At 39.9% G+C, this 20,430-nt stretch overlaps 1 protein-coding gene across 3 annotated transcripts in view; it reads left to right on the top strand.

The window, feature by feature from the left end:
- Nucleotides 1-13,709, top strand: part of LOC141906654 (uncharacterized) — a 59,175-nt gene extending 45,466 nt beyond the window's left edge. For 2 of the 3 annotated variants that reach the window (XM_074795930.1, XM_074795931.1), the window contains exons 2-3: nucleotides 5,480-5,974; nucleotides 12,229-13,709. In XM_074795930.1, coding sequence (XP_074652031.1) covers nucleotides 5,572-5,974; nucleotides 12,229-13,040 — 1,215 coding nt within the window. In that variant the 5' untranslated portion in view covers nucleotides 5,480-5,571 and the 3' untranslated portion in view covers nucleotides 13,041-13,709. The remainder of the gene's footprint in view (nucleotides 1-5,479; nucleotides 5,975-12,228) is intronic. The other variant, XM_074795932.1, reaches the window with a different exon arrangement.
- The last annotated feature ends 6,721 nt before the right edge of the window (nucleotides 13,710-20,430 follow it).

Raw genomic sequence — 20,430 nt, forward strand, 5'->3', positions numbered from 1 at the left:
GCAAAATTCTATTTAGATTTGCTAGTTGATGCCATGTATTTTTGCTCAAATGTTCTGTTTAGTAAAATAACACTAAATCTGGTAATAATAATAATAGTAAAATATTCTAATAATCCATTTTGTCCATTCTGAATTGATTCCCTTTTATTACATCTCGTTTACATACTTCGCCGATTTCGAGTACATTTCCAAATATCGTAAAAATATTTCCTGGGTCTCAATATCATCCGTTTGAGTTTCGTATTTTAAGAATTCATGTTAAATCTAATCATGGACTCTAAATTCGTTTAAGAGTCCATGATCTAATAATTTCCTACATGTATATAAAACTCTAGGAAATGTTCTGGTGACTGGTTATAAGATAGAAATACTACGAAAAAAGCCTTGTATATATGCAATACCGAGGGAGCAACATTTTTCAAAGGTTGACATTTTGTAACGGTCACCTTGTGTGTACAGACCGAATATACGCCAAAGTCCCTTATGGTTGCGTTTCGTTAATTCGTCTCATTTATCATTCGGTCGACCCTGAGGCATTTGGATGTTAATTTCAATTATGGAGGACCCTCAACGCGTAACTAATGATCTCAGATCTGGCTTTGATGTCTGGCGACCAAACAACACCGAACGAAACTATGTCAGACAATGGCGAAAAGAAATTCTAAGATTCTTTCTATCTTCGACCCACCAGATTTTTGTGTTGAACGTGATGCGTTTACGGTTCTAACCACATTATTTTCGCATTTTTTGTAAACAACGTGAGCAAAAATCGTACGTCATTATATACCAAACGTGTACTAATGTAAATGAAAATTGAACTTTCAAAAACAGCAGATTTACGAATCTATATATCCACGTACATATGTTTGAGAATATGCACATTGCTTCGTCTGGGATGAACATTTTACATAATTTTCATTCTGTTTTTTACCGTATTTCAACGATAATTTCTTAAACCTAAACCTTCAGTATTATGTAAGTAATCCATGTACGGTAAATCAAAGTATTTTGATAGTTAAGACGAAATACTTCCAAAGGCTATGTTCAAAAACACAAAATATGAACCCTTGAATATTGGTCGTATATGTTATTTTCAGGATCCAGCCCTGTCAAAAGAAACAACGTTCTTCAAAAAATACACATATTCATATTTTTCGATGGGCCCGAAATCCAACCCTACGCGATCCTTGAAAGCCGTACGTGTTGTGTAGGAAACGCATTATTCAGAACATATGGCTGAAACATTATCGTTTAGATAACGAATAAGTCGGGCCGGTGTTATTTGTAAAACATACATAAACCAAACACATTTCAACTCGTCAAATAGATAACCGAGCCCCCCAAAAAATATCATATCGGAAAATCTCCGCGACAGCTCGTGCGGCGCATGCGCGCATATACATACGACAAAATAGGTGATTGGGATTCGTTTGTGTTTTGGTATAGCTCGTCGATAACCCTTCAACTTTGACATCGAATGACCCCGCGCGACGACGCGTCATCCGGCGAATAAGCTTTTTGTGAGAAAATCTTACCTTAGCGGCGTGGACGTCTGCTGCAGTTTGGCTGCTTGGTCACCCCCTCGCCTGCCCGGAACAAACAACCTGCATATGAACTAACAACCATTATACTAAGGGTACAATTACACCATATGAAACCCGAATCTTTACACAACGTGTGCGCAATACGACGTTCTGATTGGTCTGCGGTTTTTGTTTCTACGACGTCTGGGTAATGTATCAACCACGAAGAGGTCTATAGCTTATGTGTGATAAAATACCGCAGGCCTCTCCATATGGCCTATATTAAGAGTCGGCATACCTTTGTAGTAGACTCGGTAATCGTCTGAAGTTAAGTGGCCGGTGTCAAAGATTGTAACAAATGACCACGTACCATTTCGAGACTGGGACAGAATGACAAATTAGAGGCTCTGATTAGTTATGATGCTTTGTCCGCGACTGTACGTAACAGTGACATCTGGTATCGACCTGGTTAGACCACGTAGAAGCATTCCCTCGGCCTCGTCAAACACCAGTTTGTTCTGTGATGTTTGCCGCTTACCATTACTGCTATAGCAATCAACAACAACAACATGCGTGGCCTCATTAATGCGTGGCTACTGTCTGTATCATATGATACCAGGTTTCTAAATACATGGATACTACCGTCGAGATTAGGTACACGTAAACCTAACGATTTTTGTAATATGATCAATCATATGCATCTATAACTCATATAAATATATAAAGCAGCAATATCTATTCCTTCTCTAATAACTGTCGCTTCCGTTTGTCCTATTTCGTTCTGGCTTTCTCTACACAAGGGGAAAAAGCTTCGCTATCATTGATAGGCCATTTACAGAAACCATTACTCGCCCGTCAGTCGCGTTTCAAAAGTGCACTGATACGTGAGACGGTATGAGATATTGGGCACATATGCCCCGCTAAGTGTAGCGGGTCCTCCGGAGACCGGAGCTGTCAACCTTGCGGTAAGACCCGATGCTTTATTTCATTAATACGATTACGCAACTGGACTGCGCTGCCGTTTGGGAAAAACGTGAAGACGAGATATAATTTCATTTATACGCTCCTGACAGGCTATAAGCCACATGCGCATCCTATGCGGTTTTTTTAAGAGACGAAAATATTTTCCACACTCTGGCGAACCTCCCTAGCTTCGCATTATACCTATATCCTTATTCAAGAGATCATTTTCTATTCATTTACATATTCATTTCACGACGACTAAGACCAGCGTGGTTGGTATTTGTGTCACACATGGCAGTCGTTCGAAGAATGAAAAAAAAAACAACATATCTTTACTACAAAAATGGAGTATTTTAAACCGTGATTCCAGTAAATAATCATCATATATTTTTCTCGGATTATTGGTTCTTTCGCGAGTTATGCAACAACAAACGTCGTCGTTGGGGAAACTGAAATGCTAATGGAAAACTCTGTCGATAAAAAGATACGTGTAATTCGTGTATAACTGGCGAGCACGTGAGAAGTGCCTTCACGTGTTCACGTGTAGATAATTCTGCAATGGTGAGATAATTTGACGTAATTAACGATCAAGTTCTGGGTGACTGGGAATTTCGCCGATCGTGTTGAGAATTGTCTTCTAAGATCCGTAGCTCGTATATTCGTTCGCGGTGAATCTAACCATCCGTAGTCGATTCTAATATAACTATTTAAATATCTATATGAACGGGATTTTGAGGTCCTTTTACTAAGCTTTCGGATGATTGTAACGAAAGTTCGATTTGCCTTTTTTAACTTCGTGTTCAAGTAAGTTATGTGAATGAACTGATATAATGTAAAAACTTCGATGATTTCTGCTTCGAAGCCTGGATAAATCATTCTCAAATTTTAAACTTGAGTAGAATGTGTAACCGGGTCTAGAGTGATAGATATCTCGGAATATTTAAATGACGGCAGTTGTTGCAGCATCAGCCTTCAATTCCGTTATCATCAATCTCTGCGCATCGTTTTGAGTCGAACGATTTTGCAAATAAGGCTGCGTGGCAATTACAAGGGTCGGGGCTTAGCTTTAAATCTGCCATGGGGATTAAGTCAAGTGAGGCGAGCTTGAGTGACAACAATTCTATTTGACAATGACGTCTCTTTGATAGCAGATCGCACAGATTGGCCTGCTTGGTCAGCCTCCCGGGATTTACATATTCTCCGGCCTCCTAGATGTTTTCTCTTGTCTCGGTTTTAGTGGTCGATGATATTATGCTGATGGGAGTTGTTGTTGAAGGCCGTATTGGGCAAATAGATAACCGTCGAGACGCAGTTTCTAGTTAGAGAGCGTCGTCATCAACTCTAATATTCGAAATTCGGATTTTTTACTTTAATCGCTAATCGAGGTAGGAATTCCATTGAATATTTCATATATCATTTTGTACGAAGCAAAACGTGGTAGAAGTTTCCAAGTCGTTTACACCAAAGTAGTATGTTACTTTCGTTTTACTGTAATAATGCTCTGTTGCCTTGCTCATGATAGCCTACTAGCGCCTTCTACCGGGTTGCGTCGGCGATTACGTAATGAGGTGGCACGGCTGTATGTCACGTGATACGGATTGCGCGCATCGAGGGAGTGGAAAAATGCTTCAAACTAATGCCTAGACTGAAATTACATGCATAAATGTTTTTCAGTCTATTCTCAAATGAATGTTGTTATTCATTAGTTTGTCGGTCTTGTGTGTCTGGTTCATTTCCATTTTAGCCCAGTAATAGATATACGGTTGATTCGATGTTTTTGCACGCTACTCGAAAGCAGCTCGGCGAGTATGCGTCTGTGGACAGAATTACGTTAAGATCCCGCGGGTTTATCGTGGGTTGGTTTTGCTCAATCATGTGTAACTTCGAAGACGCGTCGTGCATTATTCATCCGCAAAATTTGCCCCCGAACCCCTCGTGGCTTTCAGGTCCGCGCAAAGTTTCAGCTTTTTCGTTTTTTATGCAAAATTGACACATCCGACCGGACCAAAATGCCCGGAATCGTAGAACTCGATCAACGACACGAAATATGAAATCATTTCTATATCATTCTTCGGTTAGGGGTGGTTCGAAGAGATAACGAGCCTCGCTAGCGAGGATGGTTCGCTAGCTATTATTTCGATTATTTTGGCCGTCGAAGCCGTCGCGATAGAATCAATCTGATTACGACTGATACGACGTATTTGATCGACAGGCGTATTTAACTGCGCGGAGCATCGGCAAACGGACGGACGCACTGAGCCACATTTTAATGTCCTATCCATCATAACTCTGGAATTGTAGACGAACGCATCGAAGTATGTGATATGGCGGAGATCGATTCTGATATTTACAGCCTCCGCGCTTTCTCATCAGACCGAATTCTCTTTGATCGAGCCGCCATATATTAATCCGTCGTCGTCATCGTCGAATAAGTATTTTTTTTCGACTATAGTCTTTACTAAGCGGTCGAATAAACAGAGCGTGTTCGGTAAGACACGCGATGCGTAGAGAAAAACACGTCTTACCTGAACTGAACTGCGATCGTAATATTCCGAAAATGCATCCAAAATCGCAGTCTCAATAAGATCTCGAAGATAGTAATATCCAAAACTGATAATTTCCTTACTATTATTTATTTTAATCCGCACACGTATACATCATATATGTACATTACAATATATATATATATATGAATATGTTTTTCTAATCCACAAAACGTTTAAACTGAAATGAGCATTGCATTTTACGCGCAGTAATCCGTTTTATACCACTACTGATATACCGTAGCGGTGAAATGTGCGAATGCAACGGTGTTATTCAACGAAATGTGGCTTTTCATCCCTTTGGCGGTGCATCTATCAACGCTAATGACTTTCGAGGGGAAATTTTTGACTCGGGACGTAGTTTATATGATTTATATCTATGTTTAGATAATTAATGGTGCTTTGATGTCTTGTCGATTGTTGATTTTCTTGGCCTCTTGTATTTTTCAGCAGACGATTTTCATTGTGCGGTGCAAAGCGCTCCCATTGGCTGACGGCCATCACGTGACAACGAGCAGACGACGCCGGACCATGTGTTAACTATGTCTGACTTCTGCCAGAATGAAATCAATTTTATAAATCGAGAGATGCAGAAAGGCTACTACCACGACCCTGGACAGGGATATGCGGGCTATTACGGCGGAAATGGCTACGCGTTCGACGGTCCCGGGTACGGACCCGAACATGTTCCAGAAGGGGCGTATCGTGCCTCGTGTTACATGCAAACACCGCTATCGCATACGATCCCGGCTACGTGCACCGAAAATGGGGTCTATCCGCAACATTACAACGCCTCCTGTATGCAGGACGCGACCAGCAATGGAATTGTGGCCGGTGCCCCGGTGAATCAAACCCACGCCGTTACAACGACGACGAAGGAAATTTACCCGTGGATGCGTGAATCCAGACAGAACGCCAAAAACAAGCAGCTTTCACCTGTCGGAGGTAAGACAACCTAGATTTATGTTGTATTATGACAGATGACGTCGATTAGGGACCTAATGAGGTCATTATTATCTGTCAGAAACCTACTAAAAACTACTCACAAGCCGCGCTGGCGTGTTTTATACAAAAACTCATTCATCGATAACCCATCAGATGGGTGAAAAATTATAGTAAAATTCCGACCAATAACGTGCGCCGGTTTTTACTACGGTTGTAAATGAAAATCTAGGGCACATGTCACTAGCCCCATACATCATGCAATAGTGAATCAATAGTCGTTGCAGTGACAAACAAACCGGTGGTCCATCCGGCATAATAAATTTTGCTACGGCTTTGTGCTAATGGATTTATTGGACGTTTATTGCGCGATGTAGTTTACGAAATGTTCGGTTAGTGTTCGTTCTGCTTCTCATGCGCATCGCAGTAGCGTGTGGAGCGCGGCGTAAACGACGATCCGAGGACCCGGTTCCAGCCATTCGCATCCGTCCGGAAGTTCGTAAAAGACGGTGGCTAGGTCTGGCGTAATTTACCTTTGATTACCGGTTTACTGGTTTATTATAGGGGGGATGAAATGATTTATGGTATACTTCATTGTGTATCATAAATCAACTCGCCAAATTACGGACATGACGCAAATATGATTAAACTTTACGTTTCAAAATTGCCTTATGTCGTTTTATGAGCTGCCAATTTTCCTAAATCCAGCGTTCGCCGATTTGCTTCGAAAACTACCGCAGAATAACAATTCTCTTTTCTAAATTATCATTTGACGTAAGAAAGTGACAAGATAAAGACGTAGCCTTATAAGAACCAGCACACGATAAGTATATACGGCTACCGAAAGCACGCGAATGTTGAATCAATCCTGAGCAACTGTGTGATACAGTATTAACGGGTTTTTAGCGTTTTCCTATCATATCAAGTATGCAAACAACCAACTGCATGATATTGTGTCCCCCCAATAATGGAAACATAACATCGTTACGAAACTAATATAGAAACGGTGTACTCGGGAGAGAGGTATTTTAACTGGGATGGCATTCCCTCGTCGGCAATCGGTGAACGTGAAATGCAACATTAATTAAATGAAATTTTTCAGCTGACTCAACCAAACTTATCCAGCCAGATCCGACTAAGTCGATTTGGAATACCAATCTTGGCGTCGCGCGAGCCGTCCATTAAAAATAAAGCTCTCGGCTAGCTTCTTCCCGAACGCCTGGTTAAAGCTTTACTTTTCGTGCTTTATTTATTTTCGTTTCTTCGATTCGGGAATAACACGAGAAAAAATGCCGACGCAATTTACTAAAAGTTTTTACGAGACTCTTGATTCAGTCAAGTTGAGCGCGTACACAATGCACAATTACACAAATGAGACAAATGGTTTTAAAAATTTGACATTTTGACTAAATTGAAAACAATAGTTCATTGCGCTGATTGCGCAAGATTTTTTCAATCCACTCTAGTCACCTGGCCAGACAATGCAGTTATTCTAAAAATTCTGATGAAAATAACGCCGACATCGGTGCAGAAAAAAGGCTTTAATCAGGCAAAGAGGTTCGTTAACACCGAATGCTTCTCGGTGTCGTGCCATTCAAACTCATTCAAAGACCATTTTCTTGCGAGTAAAAGGATTAGGCGCCTTAAGACGCCGCCTCTATTCATCTGTGATCAAACAGCATAAAAAGTCAAGTTTCGTGACCGGTTCGGTCTTTTGAAATCGCTCCGAAAAGTCAGCGATTAGCTAGGCGAAGTCAGTTAGCCTGCGCTGCCTTTGTCGAGACACGTGTTACGCCCGAATTTCCGGATTCAAACCGCGATTATGTCTCTTTCATATACTCAAATATTAGCCGTTTCATACGTGTATATTTGAAACTCACTGAGATAGTCTTTGAGGCTACGTCATTGTAATGAATTGGTAATTGACTTACCTTCACAAAATACGTAATTGTCACGTATAGTAGGATCTGATATGGTGCACAGCCAACCCCATGACTCGAACTGTTTCGTGGCTCTTTCTTTCTTCATTAACGTGTACTATACCTTTAAATACTTATTGGATCACATTTCAAGAATTAATGACCCGCCAAACTCTTTTTTATACTTCACTCGTCAGCATGACGGTTGATTTTGTGGGAAATGCGGTATCGCATTCAATGTATCGGTTTCTCGCGAACCACAGGTACATTGGAAAATAATGTAACAAGTCGCCAATATGAAAGTAAACAAACAAGGAATGCAGATATGGACTTGGTAAGAAACCCAAGAATAAAAAAAAGAAAAGCAATTAATGAATTTCAATGTTTCGACTATGTTTTCGACGTGTATAAACTAATACTGATGATGAATATCTCCAAAACGAGCACAGACAGAGTGTTTCATCACAATTATGGACATGTCCAGGGCCCCAGTTTCAATTCAACGAAGGCGACTTCACATTTCATTAGTATTAAAGAAGTTCGTTCAGACGACCCCGTGGATGTATTAGGTTATCCTTGAGAGGTGTCTCGGGTCCCAGTCAGTCGACCATCATATACTTGTATCGGTCGTGTGGACGTATTTTATACGATATCGTTAGACTACAACAACGCCCTGGGGCCAGTGATTTTATAGACAACGATCGACGCCAATCTCAGTAAATAATCAAACTGATTGCAATTGTCCTCAGTGGCCAATATTCACCGGATTCATGACACAATTTACAAACATAACACCGAAGTGGCAATTTACAATTACGGTAATTGTTCCCCGTCGAGCGATCTGTTGCCCCCAGGTGCCCGGTGCGATCACGTCCTCGTCCACCAGTGTCTATTGTATATACATACACGATTCCACGATTCCACGGGTTTCGTATTAATCGCCGTTGTAAGGATTGCTTTCATCCGAAATGGTAGCTTTTTATTTCATACGAAATAATTCCGTTATTCACTTTGCACATCGACGTTGCTACCCACCCACATGTTTTAGCCGCTACAATAAGTTAATCGAAACGGTTAATTTGTTGCGCATCTTGACAAGGGAACGTTTATGGGATTTGAGTTTCCAACGGGTTTTCGTTCAATTTCATTTTGATTTCCCTGTCGCTCGCACCAATCTGCCTAACATTTGATTCGCTTAATTATCGATGTTTCTGCGGCACGTTGTACAACAGTTTTTTGTTGTTATATCTCGATTTGTAAATGGAAATGCTTCCTTCGAAGCTCACCTGATAGACAGTTAAATCAATCACAGATTTGTTTTTCGAAATAGAATAGTCATCGAGACAAGAGTCCATGTCGAGACGTAGTTCAAACGTCCGTGTTCTGGTATGATCACTCTTTCCATTAGAATTGGTGATTTGTCTTTGAGATGCACCAACTACTAGTTTCTACTGCTCCCAAAAGTATCAGAATACTCTTAAAATAAAAATAACTTAGTTCATTATCAATTAAACTTGCATTTACTGGTCTACAACTAAGACGCGCGTGTTTATGTCCCGCGAACCCTTTGCTGACACGTCGTTTTGGCAAACTTGCTATGACTCAAATAGATGGGTTTTCTTTTTTTTCAAACTTTCTTCAAAGATTGAATAACGACGATGGCAATACTTCTGTCCAACGGTTTCTATAGCCGTGTAGTCGAAAAAGCAGCAACATATGGTAGGATTTAGAGAACACATTGCGCACAAGTGGTGTTGCGTATACCAGTTACGTCACTGTTTCATAATCCTATAATGAAAATATTAACAATGCACGTGCCTGATATTATGCCACGAGCTCCAGGTAAACGGGACCAGTTGTTATAAACGACGCCTGATTGCGTCCGTATGGTTTAATTAGTTGTTTAGGAAAGGATAGCTAGGCAATTGCACTGCCTCGATTAATTCCGATAATTCACATTCGTTGAAATTAACGCTTTGTATATGCTAGAATGAAGTCAAACTCGAGTTAGAGACCATGGAACACCGGGTGCTTCATCGACCTAGAACCGACTGGGCTTCCAGAACTGATCGCTCACAATGGAAATCAGTGAAATTTACGTGTTTCTAATCGTTCGCTAAATTCTGAATGTCGAATATTCATTATGCCATTTGACCGCTATAATTCATCCACGTTTTGCACGTGTTCGCAATGAGTTAGAATGGGTTTGATTTGCGGCATCGATGGACGAACAATTTTATTGCTTTAGACGCTCTCGTATAAGAAGGTTATCCGAAGATAATTGCAGCCGATGCAACATGATTGCAGACTCGCGTCGTGGGTCAGTAGTAATTATGTCTCGGCCGGGGCTGTATTTCTGTCGGTGCGGAACTCGATTACATATGAAGCCCTTTCTTCTCTAAGTATATACCTTTCAAACATCTGCCAGGTTCGGATTCCCGTGCTTTACATGTCCATAGCGTATGGCGTGGTCAACCAAATGAAGTATTGCATTCTTTGGATTGAATATCTCAAATACCCGGGATTGTTCAAGTCTTCCAAAATCGACGTAAACAGATGTTAGTTTGATATTTTTCGCAATAGATGTATAGGAAAAAATACAAAATCTTGTAGAATAAAACGCTGCGTTTGTGGTATAGTCATTTTAGCGTGGTGTAGTCCAAGTAAAAACAAAAGCCTTTGACCCGTAATGTCGAGAAGCCCATATAGTTTGTTCGTGTCGGGAATTTTTTTCTTTAAATCTGAACCATTATTAGCTCCCTCGCATATTTCGGGTGCATCTGTCGGTCAGTTCAAAGTCAGATGTTCGCGCCGAATGTTGATACATCAACGGGACCGCTAACAAAGCATTCGCAGAAAAGCCAACATGTCATAAGTGACTTTCTTATAATAAGTTGATAAATGATGTACCAATTACGGCGATGAGAACAGATGCCCGTATCATAGCTACCGGGTCAGGATCCCACAGCCAACCGAATTTTGGTCACCGCCTTGTCCGCGTTTTATGCCTTTTTAATGACCGCGCGACAAAGGCCGATTGCTGTTGTGAGATCTAAATACCATCAGTCAAACGTGTATAACGTTTGCTATTCTTAATCCTTAATTCTCGACTTGGTGGCGATTTCTTCGGCTGACCGCTGCAGATCCCACGGGCTTATTCGACTACGCGGAAATGTCCGAATTAACAGGCATCGAGCGTCGATATTAAATCCACCGCTAATCCCGCTGAGGTGTTCGCCAAGGAGAGTCGTTATCCCCTAGACGTATCGATGATACGCGTGTAAGTCCGGTTAATGAGGTCTGTGGATAATGTTTATTTTACTGGCGTTTTATGTCTCATCGGACTTATGGATTCGTCTTTTTCCGTCAGTGGTTGTTCGTGATATATATCTCTTTGCCGGATCTCTCCTCGTGTATTGAGAAACTTGCACCGAAAGATCTACTGGGATTTTTATTGAACTGCTTAAGCTGACTCCAGAATTCCAACGGCTCACGATATTCTACATGCTCTTAGAACAAATGGTTCTTCTGAAAACTTTATGGGGTTCTTGGCTTGCCTATGTGGAGAAACCCTTAAAGATTTTTCAAATAACCTGATCGAGTGGGCTCTATGTGATTTCTATAATCTACAAGATGGGATGGAATTTGTGAGCTCTTCGAAGGAGCCTATCACTTAACAAAGAATACCTCAAAAACCGCAAATAACTCATTTGATAAGTTCTTTAAAGAATTCCCTAAGAACCATCTGTTCCAACAGTGTGAATAGACATATTCATGTCACTAATTTCAAGTCGGGTCGTGGTCATCGTATATTTAAATCTGAATTTTCATTTGGAATTTACCACTGAAGACGTGAACTTTTTACAACCGTTCGATTTCGAGGTTCATGTTTGAGTGAGACAGCTGTTATTAGCCGAATTTGAATATTCAATCCGTGTGATTTGACTGTCAAAGCGATCAGCACGATGATTAATAAGATCGAACTTTGACCCGATGGAATTAGCATCAAGGTTACGACGAGGCGTTGCCCTTGAGTCAGCTCACGGTGTAAATTCTTTGTACCACATGCGATGATAATTATATTCCAAAATGGCTTGTGATGATTTTATCAGAAATTGAGACAAAGTGACTTCTCGAGATCCTTCATCGTCCCAAATCATGAGAGAATATATGTTTTGCATATTATTTATATTCGTTATATTACAGATACAATTAAAAAAAACAAATTCATTCATTCATCCAGACATCATCAACCCAAATCATGGTTTTGTGGTTCATTTAACAATTAACACATTGCCCCCAGTAAAAAGCTTAATTAACTTTTCTCCTATGTTTCAGACGGCAACGGACCACCGAAACGTTCCAGAACGGCATATACAAGTGCTCAGCTTGTAGAATTGGAGAAAGAATTCCATTATAACCGATATTTGTGCCGACCGAGGCGCATCGAAATGGCAGCTTTACTGAACTTATCCGAAAGGCAGATCAAAATATGGTTTCAAAATCGACGCATGAAATATAAAAAGGACCAAAAGCAAAAACTGCTTATGGAAAAAATTCAAATAGAACAGAACAGCATAGGTGGCGCTAGTGGACCACCGGACAGTGTCGAAACTATGGGGAATGCGAATTCCGGCTCGGAATCGGAAACGGACAGTTCGAGTACTCCAGTGCCTCAAGGGGGAATTCCATCGGAACCGGGGTCAGATGCTCGCGGTAATCCGGACCACGGTCAGAGCCCGCCTAATCGATCGCCTAACATGCCCTGCAGTACACAACAAACGCATATGACCGGTGTCGACTTGCCGAAAGGACATTATACCGGCTTGTTACAAGACGAACGACAACTACCGAATTCTCCAACTGTCGAGCATCACCACATGAATGCCAACTATGGCATCCAACAGTACAATCAGAACATGCCGTCGAGCATGCAACAAACGGACAACATGTCTCATTCCACTACTAACGGTCCGCTTCAAAACATGAGTTATATGAGTGGTACCGGGCTAGGACCTGGACCGGGGCCTATGCACCTGCCTATTCAGCAGGTACAAGCGACAGATTCGAATGGATACTACTTTAACAATTCCGTCTCGTACTCTCAGGGAACTTATAGCGTATCTCCACCGAAATTGACGCATATCTAAGAAGAAACGTGTAATAACGGTTAACGACAACAACGACTTGTATGTACGAGACCATAACGTTCAAAACGAAACCAATTATCATCAAAATACTCAAATCTATCTGATCGATTATTGGCCGGCCATATATTCAAATATTGGCCTCGTATTTCTACTGATCTGTCGTATGTACCTCCGCATCCACCAGTTAGCCTGGTTCGAAGAATTCACGATGTCATTCGGCCTCGTTCTGCGGGGCCGATATCATTAGGCGGCGAGGGTATAATTTATCAATAGAATGTAAGAATAGTGATCTCTCTACTGTATAAAATAATGAAGAAGGAGTCTTTTTTCTGAAGTCCTTTCCGTATGGTTTTGTATATATGGCTTCTTAATAGTATTCTCAACCCGTCGAGCGTGTTCTTTTGCATCCACGTATAGTTCGAACACAGCCAACCCTTGACGGTTCGAAGTATAATAAAAGCACACAAGTATTTTGTAAAAGTAACATCTCTGCTCCGATATAGATTTGTTATTTGTGGTTTGTAAAAATCGTCAAATATGCTACAACGATATGGAACTTCATAAAACCTTTGGGAAATTTTTGAAAGCCTGTGTTTGTGTAATTCAGAGATGGATAGTTATTGTGTTTTGATGTAAAATGTATGTATCATAATAATGCACATTGTAATGTTTTGTCTGTGTATCCAGGTTCTATATACAGGCACCTTGCCTCTAACATCTAAAATTGAGTAATTTACAACTACTTCTACAAATATGGCTTATTATCAATTATCCTTTTAACACTACGTATATCTTATCGTTTTTTAAAAGATGATGTTTTCTTATTATATAGATTTTCTTGTTTCTATTCTATATAGGCTACCAGGGTAAACTTAGATACTTTTTATTAGTAGACACTCTTATTTGAAGATATACTATTTCCTTATGTTAGAAATGCTGAAGACTGTTGACTTAATCTAATGTCATCTGACCATTTTAAAACGATTTAATTGTATTTGACGAATTCTATTTTGTCACGCATGAAGTGTAACGAAAATTATAGCTGTCAAATATGATGCTTGTTGAAATTGAATACTTCGTCAGATTGTGTTGTTGTTGTCGACTTCGACTTTCACTTGGGGGTAAATTTCTGAAGAAAAATTATCGTATTTGACTTATCCGCTCGGGTCTTCAGTTCAGTAGTTTTAGTAATTATTCATACAGGGTAGGCCAAAATGCAATGGTAATAAAGGTTTTTTATCAAATGAAAATTATATAGATTTATTTAAGATGGAATAAAACAGGGTTTATTATCAGAAATAGGTATCAATTCCTTGGGTGATTTTCGACTTTGAGTTAGTAGGAAGATTTTACAACGGCTAAATGAGGCCAACATAGATTTTATTTATAGAGCAGAAGTTGCTATGCTTAGATGGTCTGCTGAACAGTAGCGAAAGGCTCCATATTTCCATTATTTCTATGACATCTGATAGTCCATCACTCTTATTTGGTATCATTTCAATTTCAACTTCAGTTCCGTTTATGACTGTTGAATATACTTAGTGCAAAAATGCTGTATTAGTAACAATTTCAATTCTGGACAAAAATCGTCGAATATAAACTTCTTTTATTATTCCCCTGTGAATCAATGCATAGCTGGGGAACTAATAATTGCGTTCCCATGGCCGAAGAGCTGTGTAAATAAAAGATCGTATAATCATGGTATGATTTTGAATTCTCTAGATGTTATAGAGCGGGTAGGACTTGCATGCGCATAGGATTTTAGAATCTTAAAATAGATAGATTATTAGCTGGGCAGTTGAGAGTTTGGTATTACAACCACTGGTGTTACATTTCCCTGGTGTAATCTCCGTCACCAAACGATTTAAAGACAAATAGCAATAAATAAATACCGTATATTCTATAAGCATAATATGAACGTTTACTCATGGTACACGTTCAGGACCCAGGACCCATCATACATTATCAAGAGATTCGTTTGAATTTTCTCAGTATTTCCAAGATGATGAATATGAAGCAAAGCTGGGTCCAATAGTGCAAAGTCTCTCGACACTGGCAGCCTAATTGGCATAATATAGTGAATGCAGTTTTAAAACTATTGAATTATCATTATTAGGTAGGATTTTTCACATAGATATTTTTGTCAAGGCGCCTACCTCTCGAATGACCTTTGTATATTAGATGATATATAATGTATATTAGTACGTGTAAATATGGGATCATAACTTATTGAATGATAGGTTATTCCTTATGTAAATTGTGCGCTGTATGAAATGAAATTTACTTTTGACTTGCATCAACGACGAGGGTTATCTAACATACCAGAATTTGAGGTACACTTATCGATAAAATGAGATGTATCTATAATATGATTGTCACCCAGGCAATTTCTAGAGCTTGGTTCGGAAGTTTTTACCAAAATAGGTCATAGCTCTGCATGGAATAATGATCACCCAGTCTGACTAAGTTTCAAAAACGTTAAAAGCCTTGATTTCATTTACTTGTCGATGACCGTGCTTCGTTGTTTCGTGCCGAAGCCTGAATTAGAAATGAAATGTCATTGTATGCGTCGTTCAACTAGCGACTAAAAATTATGTAGAAATATTGTTGTAACTGTGAAAATGAATGTTAGTTCATGTGTATATGATTATATTTATCTCGCCATTTTTGGATTTTGTGAAGACAACAAAACTACACATTATGTACTGTGGAACCCTTGTGTACAGTGAACCCAATTCGTAAAGCATATATTCGTGTATGAAAAGACGGCATTGATGACGGACCGTCGATTGCAGACGTTGTGTGTGTATTTTCCTGGTTGAATTTGGTATGATTCAAAAATGTTATATCCGTTGTTTATACGGGGAAAGTTCAAACTCTTCCTCGTGGCGTTAAGCTACAAAATCGGGTAGGTCTGGTGTTGGCATTGATTTTGCCAGTTACCACTTTCTCTGCCAAAATGGAAAAATTATAAATTGAACTCCTCAGATATCATCAGGACAACTTAGTGCCGACCTTTTTCATCGTGCCTCTGTTCAGAAATACTAAACTGCCAACAACAAGAATGTCTTTACTCAATATATGGCTTAATTTCGATGTCAAAATAAATTGTTAAATTTGATAAGCTCTGTCCTTTTTACTGTTTACTGTTCTTGGTACAACTGTTTCAGGATTAGAATATTCATTTTATGGCCAAAACAGTAGCCTTAGATTGTATTAGATTAGCAGCCTTAGATTGTCTTTATCTGAGCCCTCGAATCCACCACAGCGCCGGGAACGAGGCAAGGGCTTTTAAACTGTAAGATCTGAAATCTGAATACGAAATATAGATGATCGGTCGGATTTACAATTGTAAATGTCGGTGTTGGTTTTCCTGGTTTTGGTATACACATTTCCTCAGCCTGGACCGGCAATCGGAAGTCTCGGAATGTGTTAAAGTAAACCAGTCATTCAACTTGACAATCATCGACCCGGCATAGATGATGGAAGATTAATTAAAGCATCAGCATTTAGCTTTCAATGGTCAAGATTTTGATCATCCATTTTGAAAATCCATAGTTGCTGCTAGTTCTATTCTATGCGTTGGAAGAATAGATGACTAACCAAGGTCATAATGTGCTAGTTCTGCTGAACAACATGACATCGTGTCCGATTTGCCCCCGATCTTTCATGCCCCAAACGCCCTACCATCGCTGAACCCTTCCCCTTATGACATTTGTCTTGGAGATTGGCTCCTCTATCATCGCCTGTCTCCCTTCGCTTTCATATGATAATAAATATTCTTTTTAATCTCGAGATTGGCTGTTTTGCAAGTTTTATCACGGTAACCCCGACATGATCTGTCAATTCTCGGTCTCTCAATCGTTTCTTATGCAAATTTACCCGATCGCAAAATTCTCGAAGGTCATTACCGGAACACGGGCTTTGCTGCCTAGGCTGTGCTGCCACCATTAGGTGAACCCAATCACTAATTTTTGCGAATAAATAAACATTTTTAAAACTGCATGTCTATTGAGCTTTTCATTTGTCGTGGCGTATAATGACATGAATTTTTAAGATAAACAGAACACTCAAAATGATTTCGTAAAGACAAGAAATTTCTAATATATATACGTGTACATAGAGAAAGCTTCACTCTTGCCGACTCCGCACATAATGAATTTGAAAGAAATTATCAGATATTTTCGAGAAAAAAGTATAGTTAATATCTGCATTTGTTTTGAATCTTATGAATATTCAATGAAAACTGAGCAATACCGAACCGCTGCTGCTGCGCCTATGTCTTCCACCAAAAATCGATGGAGAGACATAGACATATATATGTATCCATATTGAATGTACAAGGACCGGCAGTGCATACCAGATAGACAATTCACGATTTTGTTCACGATGATCGTCGTCGCAGGTAAGACGTTTACTCTCCTCAGCGACACTTCCCTGTTCTCCTGTACAATGCTGTTATCTTAACTGTTAAACGAAGTATATTCAATGCATTTTATTTGTGTGTACTAAGGCTAAACAAAAATGATACCTTGTTTCTCCGCAGCGGTCGGGTCATTTTTGTAAAATATGATAAAATTCATAAACAGTTCATTTCTATAGCGGCCGGGTCTGTTATGGTAAAATTGATCACGATTTTAAAAAAAGTAATGTATAGGGTAGATAGGCGGCCGGCCGGGTCAACATTTAAGCTCAGCAGAGCGGAGAAACAAGGTATCAATTTTTTTAGCCTAAATGCACAGTTTTGTGAACTGTTCAATATGTATGGGATACAGTTTATAAATAAATCATGTGTAAAATCAGTTTTACCTACATTTTTTCAGTTATGTTTGATACATGTACAAACATAGATTTTATTTCTATTTTGATACATTTATGTTAGCCAGAACCAAGAGCTCGCCCTCGACAGGCAGGGTCGGTTACTATGTAAAGTTTATTATTTCTTTTCGCTGTCTTATCTCATATGACCTAGATTTATTGGGATGTGGTCATCGTTGACCTATAATATCGCGCTGGCAGTGATGTAATTCATTGTGCCTTATATCCTCCTTGTACAAATGGTGTATCAAAACTACTGTGGACATGTAGCTGTTCACACGTAAAGAGAAGACCCAGGACTACCCTGTACTGTAGGCCTATGTGGTTGGCCTATATACTATGTGGTATAGTCTCACACCCACCTTAAAAGATTGAAGCTGCGAAAAAGCTCAAGGCGAGGGGAAGCGAAGGTAAGGTCGTATTTGTAATGCTTTGTTTTGAGTCTTCATCAATTGTGCCCTGTGGCCAGTTGCACAGTCGTGACTTAAGTCGAAAAGTGGTCTTAAATCTTAAGACCAGTCTTAAGTTGTTAGATTGGCTATAGAACTAAGTTGGTCTTAGACTGGTCTTAAGTCTAAGCCATGACTATGCAACCGGCTCCCTGGTCTGATAAATCCCAGCCGCAGCCCACTAAGTTTCGATCTCGCTTTCTGCTTATGATTCACTGTACAACCCTTAAAAGGAATGTTCGTTGGTCATGAAATCGACTACGGCGCGGGTCGATACAAGTTTCTCTAAGTTGATGAAATCTCTTACGAAAATCCATCATAGCGTCAAAGAGATAGGCCTAATCGTTACTCGGCGGAATGTGTGACTTGCGGACAAATGAGCTTCGACTTTCAACTGATTTGACCTCGAATTATTTTTCATTCAAATTCATTTTTCATGAAAGGGCTGCGAAGTGTATTATCAGCAAAAACAGAGGTGTCGTTGCATAATCAGGAACGGTCTGATAACGCCGTAACAACGATAATCGCCTCGCGTACATTGCATCACCGTGACAGTGAGCTAGATTTATTTGCCAAATTCATCACTACATGGGTCCTGTGACAGCTGTACTGACAGGAAAACATGTTCCTGCGCCTACGAACTGACAACCGACTCAAAATCAAAAATTAAATCTGGCATCGTCGACTTCACTTTATGTCAATTCTATTCTTGTGTCATGCAAATTCGATTTTATGACTGGAAAACATCGCGTGAAACAATAACTGTCATTTTCACCGACATTCGTTCGGAAAACACTTAGTCACGGCATTAAAGGTTAAACATATGAAATTTAGATTCACTTGAAGATTTTTTTCACCGACATGAAGGCAATAATATTAGCGTCGCAAAAGATGTACATTCGTATAGCCCAAAGCACTCGGCCAGGAAAAAAACGTTATGTGAAAAACGTCTTTTCTGTTTATACATTGTAGTTTGATGTCCTTGTACACGGTGTATGCAACGGAGCAATAGAAAAGATACACAGGAAGTGCATAAAATGCACATAAATGTATATGTATTCAAAGGGACCTCAGAAAGGAGTGAAACTTTGGAAACCTTACGATTCCATCTACATCGATTCCATCTACATCCTAGCGTCCACTAACTAATCAGCAAATATCATTAAACCAGCTGAAAGAGCGTACACGAAACCACAAAATCTTAATTAAACTGGGGTTACTGCACGATTCCGTCTTGTTTGACAAGATAAACCATTTCGATCAATCGGCAAAATCTCCTACAGCAAGCGGAAGAAAAAAAAACATCGACTCGGAGACGACTTCAATTGGCGGCGAATCTCTTTGATGTTGCGTCATCGTGCGTTACTCTCCCCTTGCGACGCAATCAATCTTAGATACGGCGAACGATGGATCACTGGAAAATAACGACGGAAAGCCAAACGATTTTCGTGTAATGTTATTTTATTGACAACAGTCCATCAGAATGAAATGATTACATCAACGTGGTACCACCAACACTGAGCTGGTACCTGACCATTCAAACGGACCTATCATCTTGGCGTGAAAGAGGCATTGAATCAAACCGCCGTGGGAAACGGACGTCATCGAAAGCAAGATCTTTTGCTCTAATCATTTATTGACCCCTCTGCGGATCATTAACAGGACGCCTTTTGATTCGATACATCGGGCCGGGCATTTGATCTAGATGATAGTATCCCTCGGGCAAGCCGGCGAAACGAATACCGGGGTCGGTGGCCGCTGGAAACTGGACCCGGGATTGATGTTTCTAGTGCAACAGGACATTCTACTCGTTTTGCATTAGAAATTTGACATATTCTCATCTTTGGTTACAAATGGGGATGACCTAATTTGCCAAAGTTCACCAAAAGACGCATTTAGTCTTGATCAGTCCAGACAACATAGGCGTAGTTTACGCAAGAAATACTCTATATTAAATGAAGGTACAGTGTACGCTTTTTGCGGATTTTATGACCCACCCGAAACCCCCAACCATCACTTTGTATTAAATGCATCGGAGAAAATGAAACAATGCGTCCCCGATGAGTTCAACGACAGTAACGTTTAAATGATTGATGATGACAAGAAAACATATCCTGTTTGCG

Source organism: Tubulanus polymorphus, chromosome 6 (genome assembly GCF_964204645.1).
Source record: "Tubulanus polymorphus chromosome 6, tnTubPoly1.2, whole genome shotgun sequence".
NCBI classification, from domain to species: Eukaryota; Metazoa; Nemertea; class Palaeonemertea; order Tubulaniformes; family Tubulanidae; genus Tubulanus; species Tubulanus polymorphus.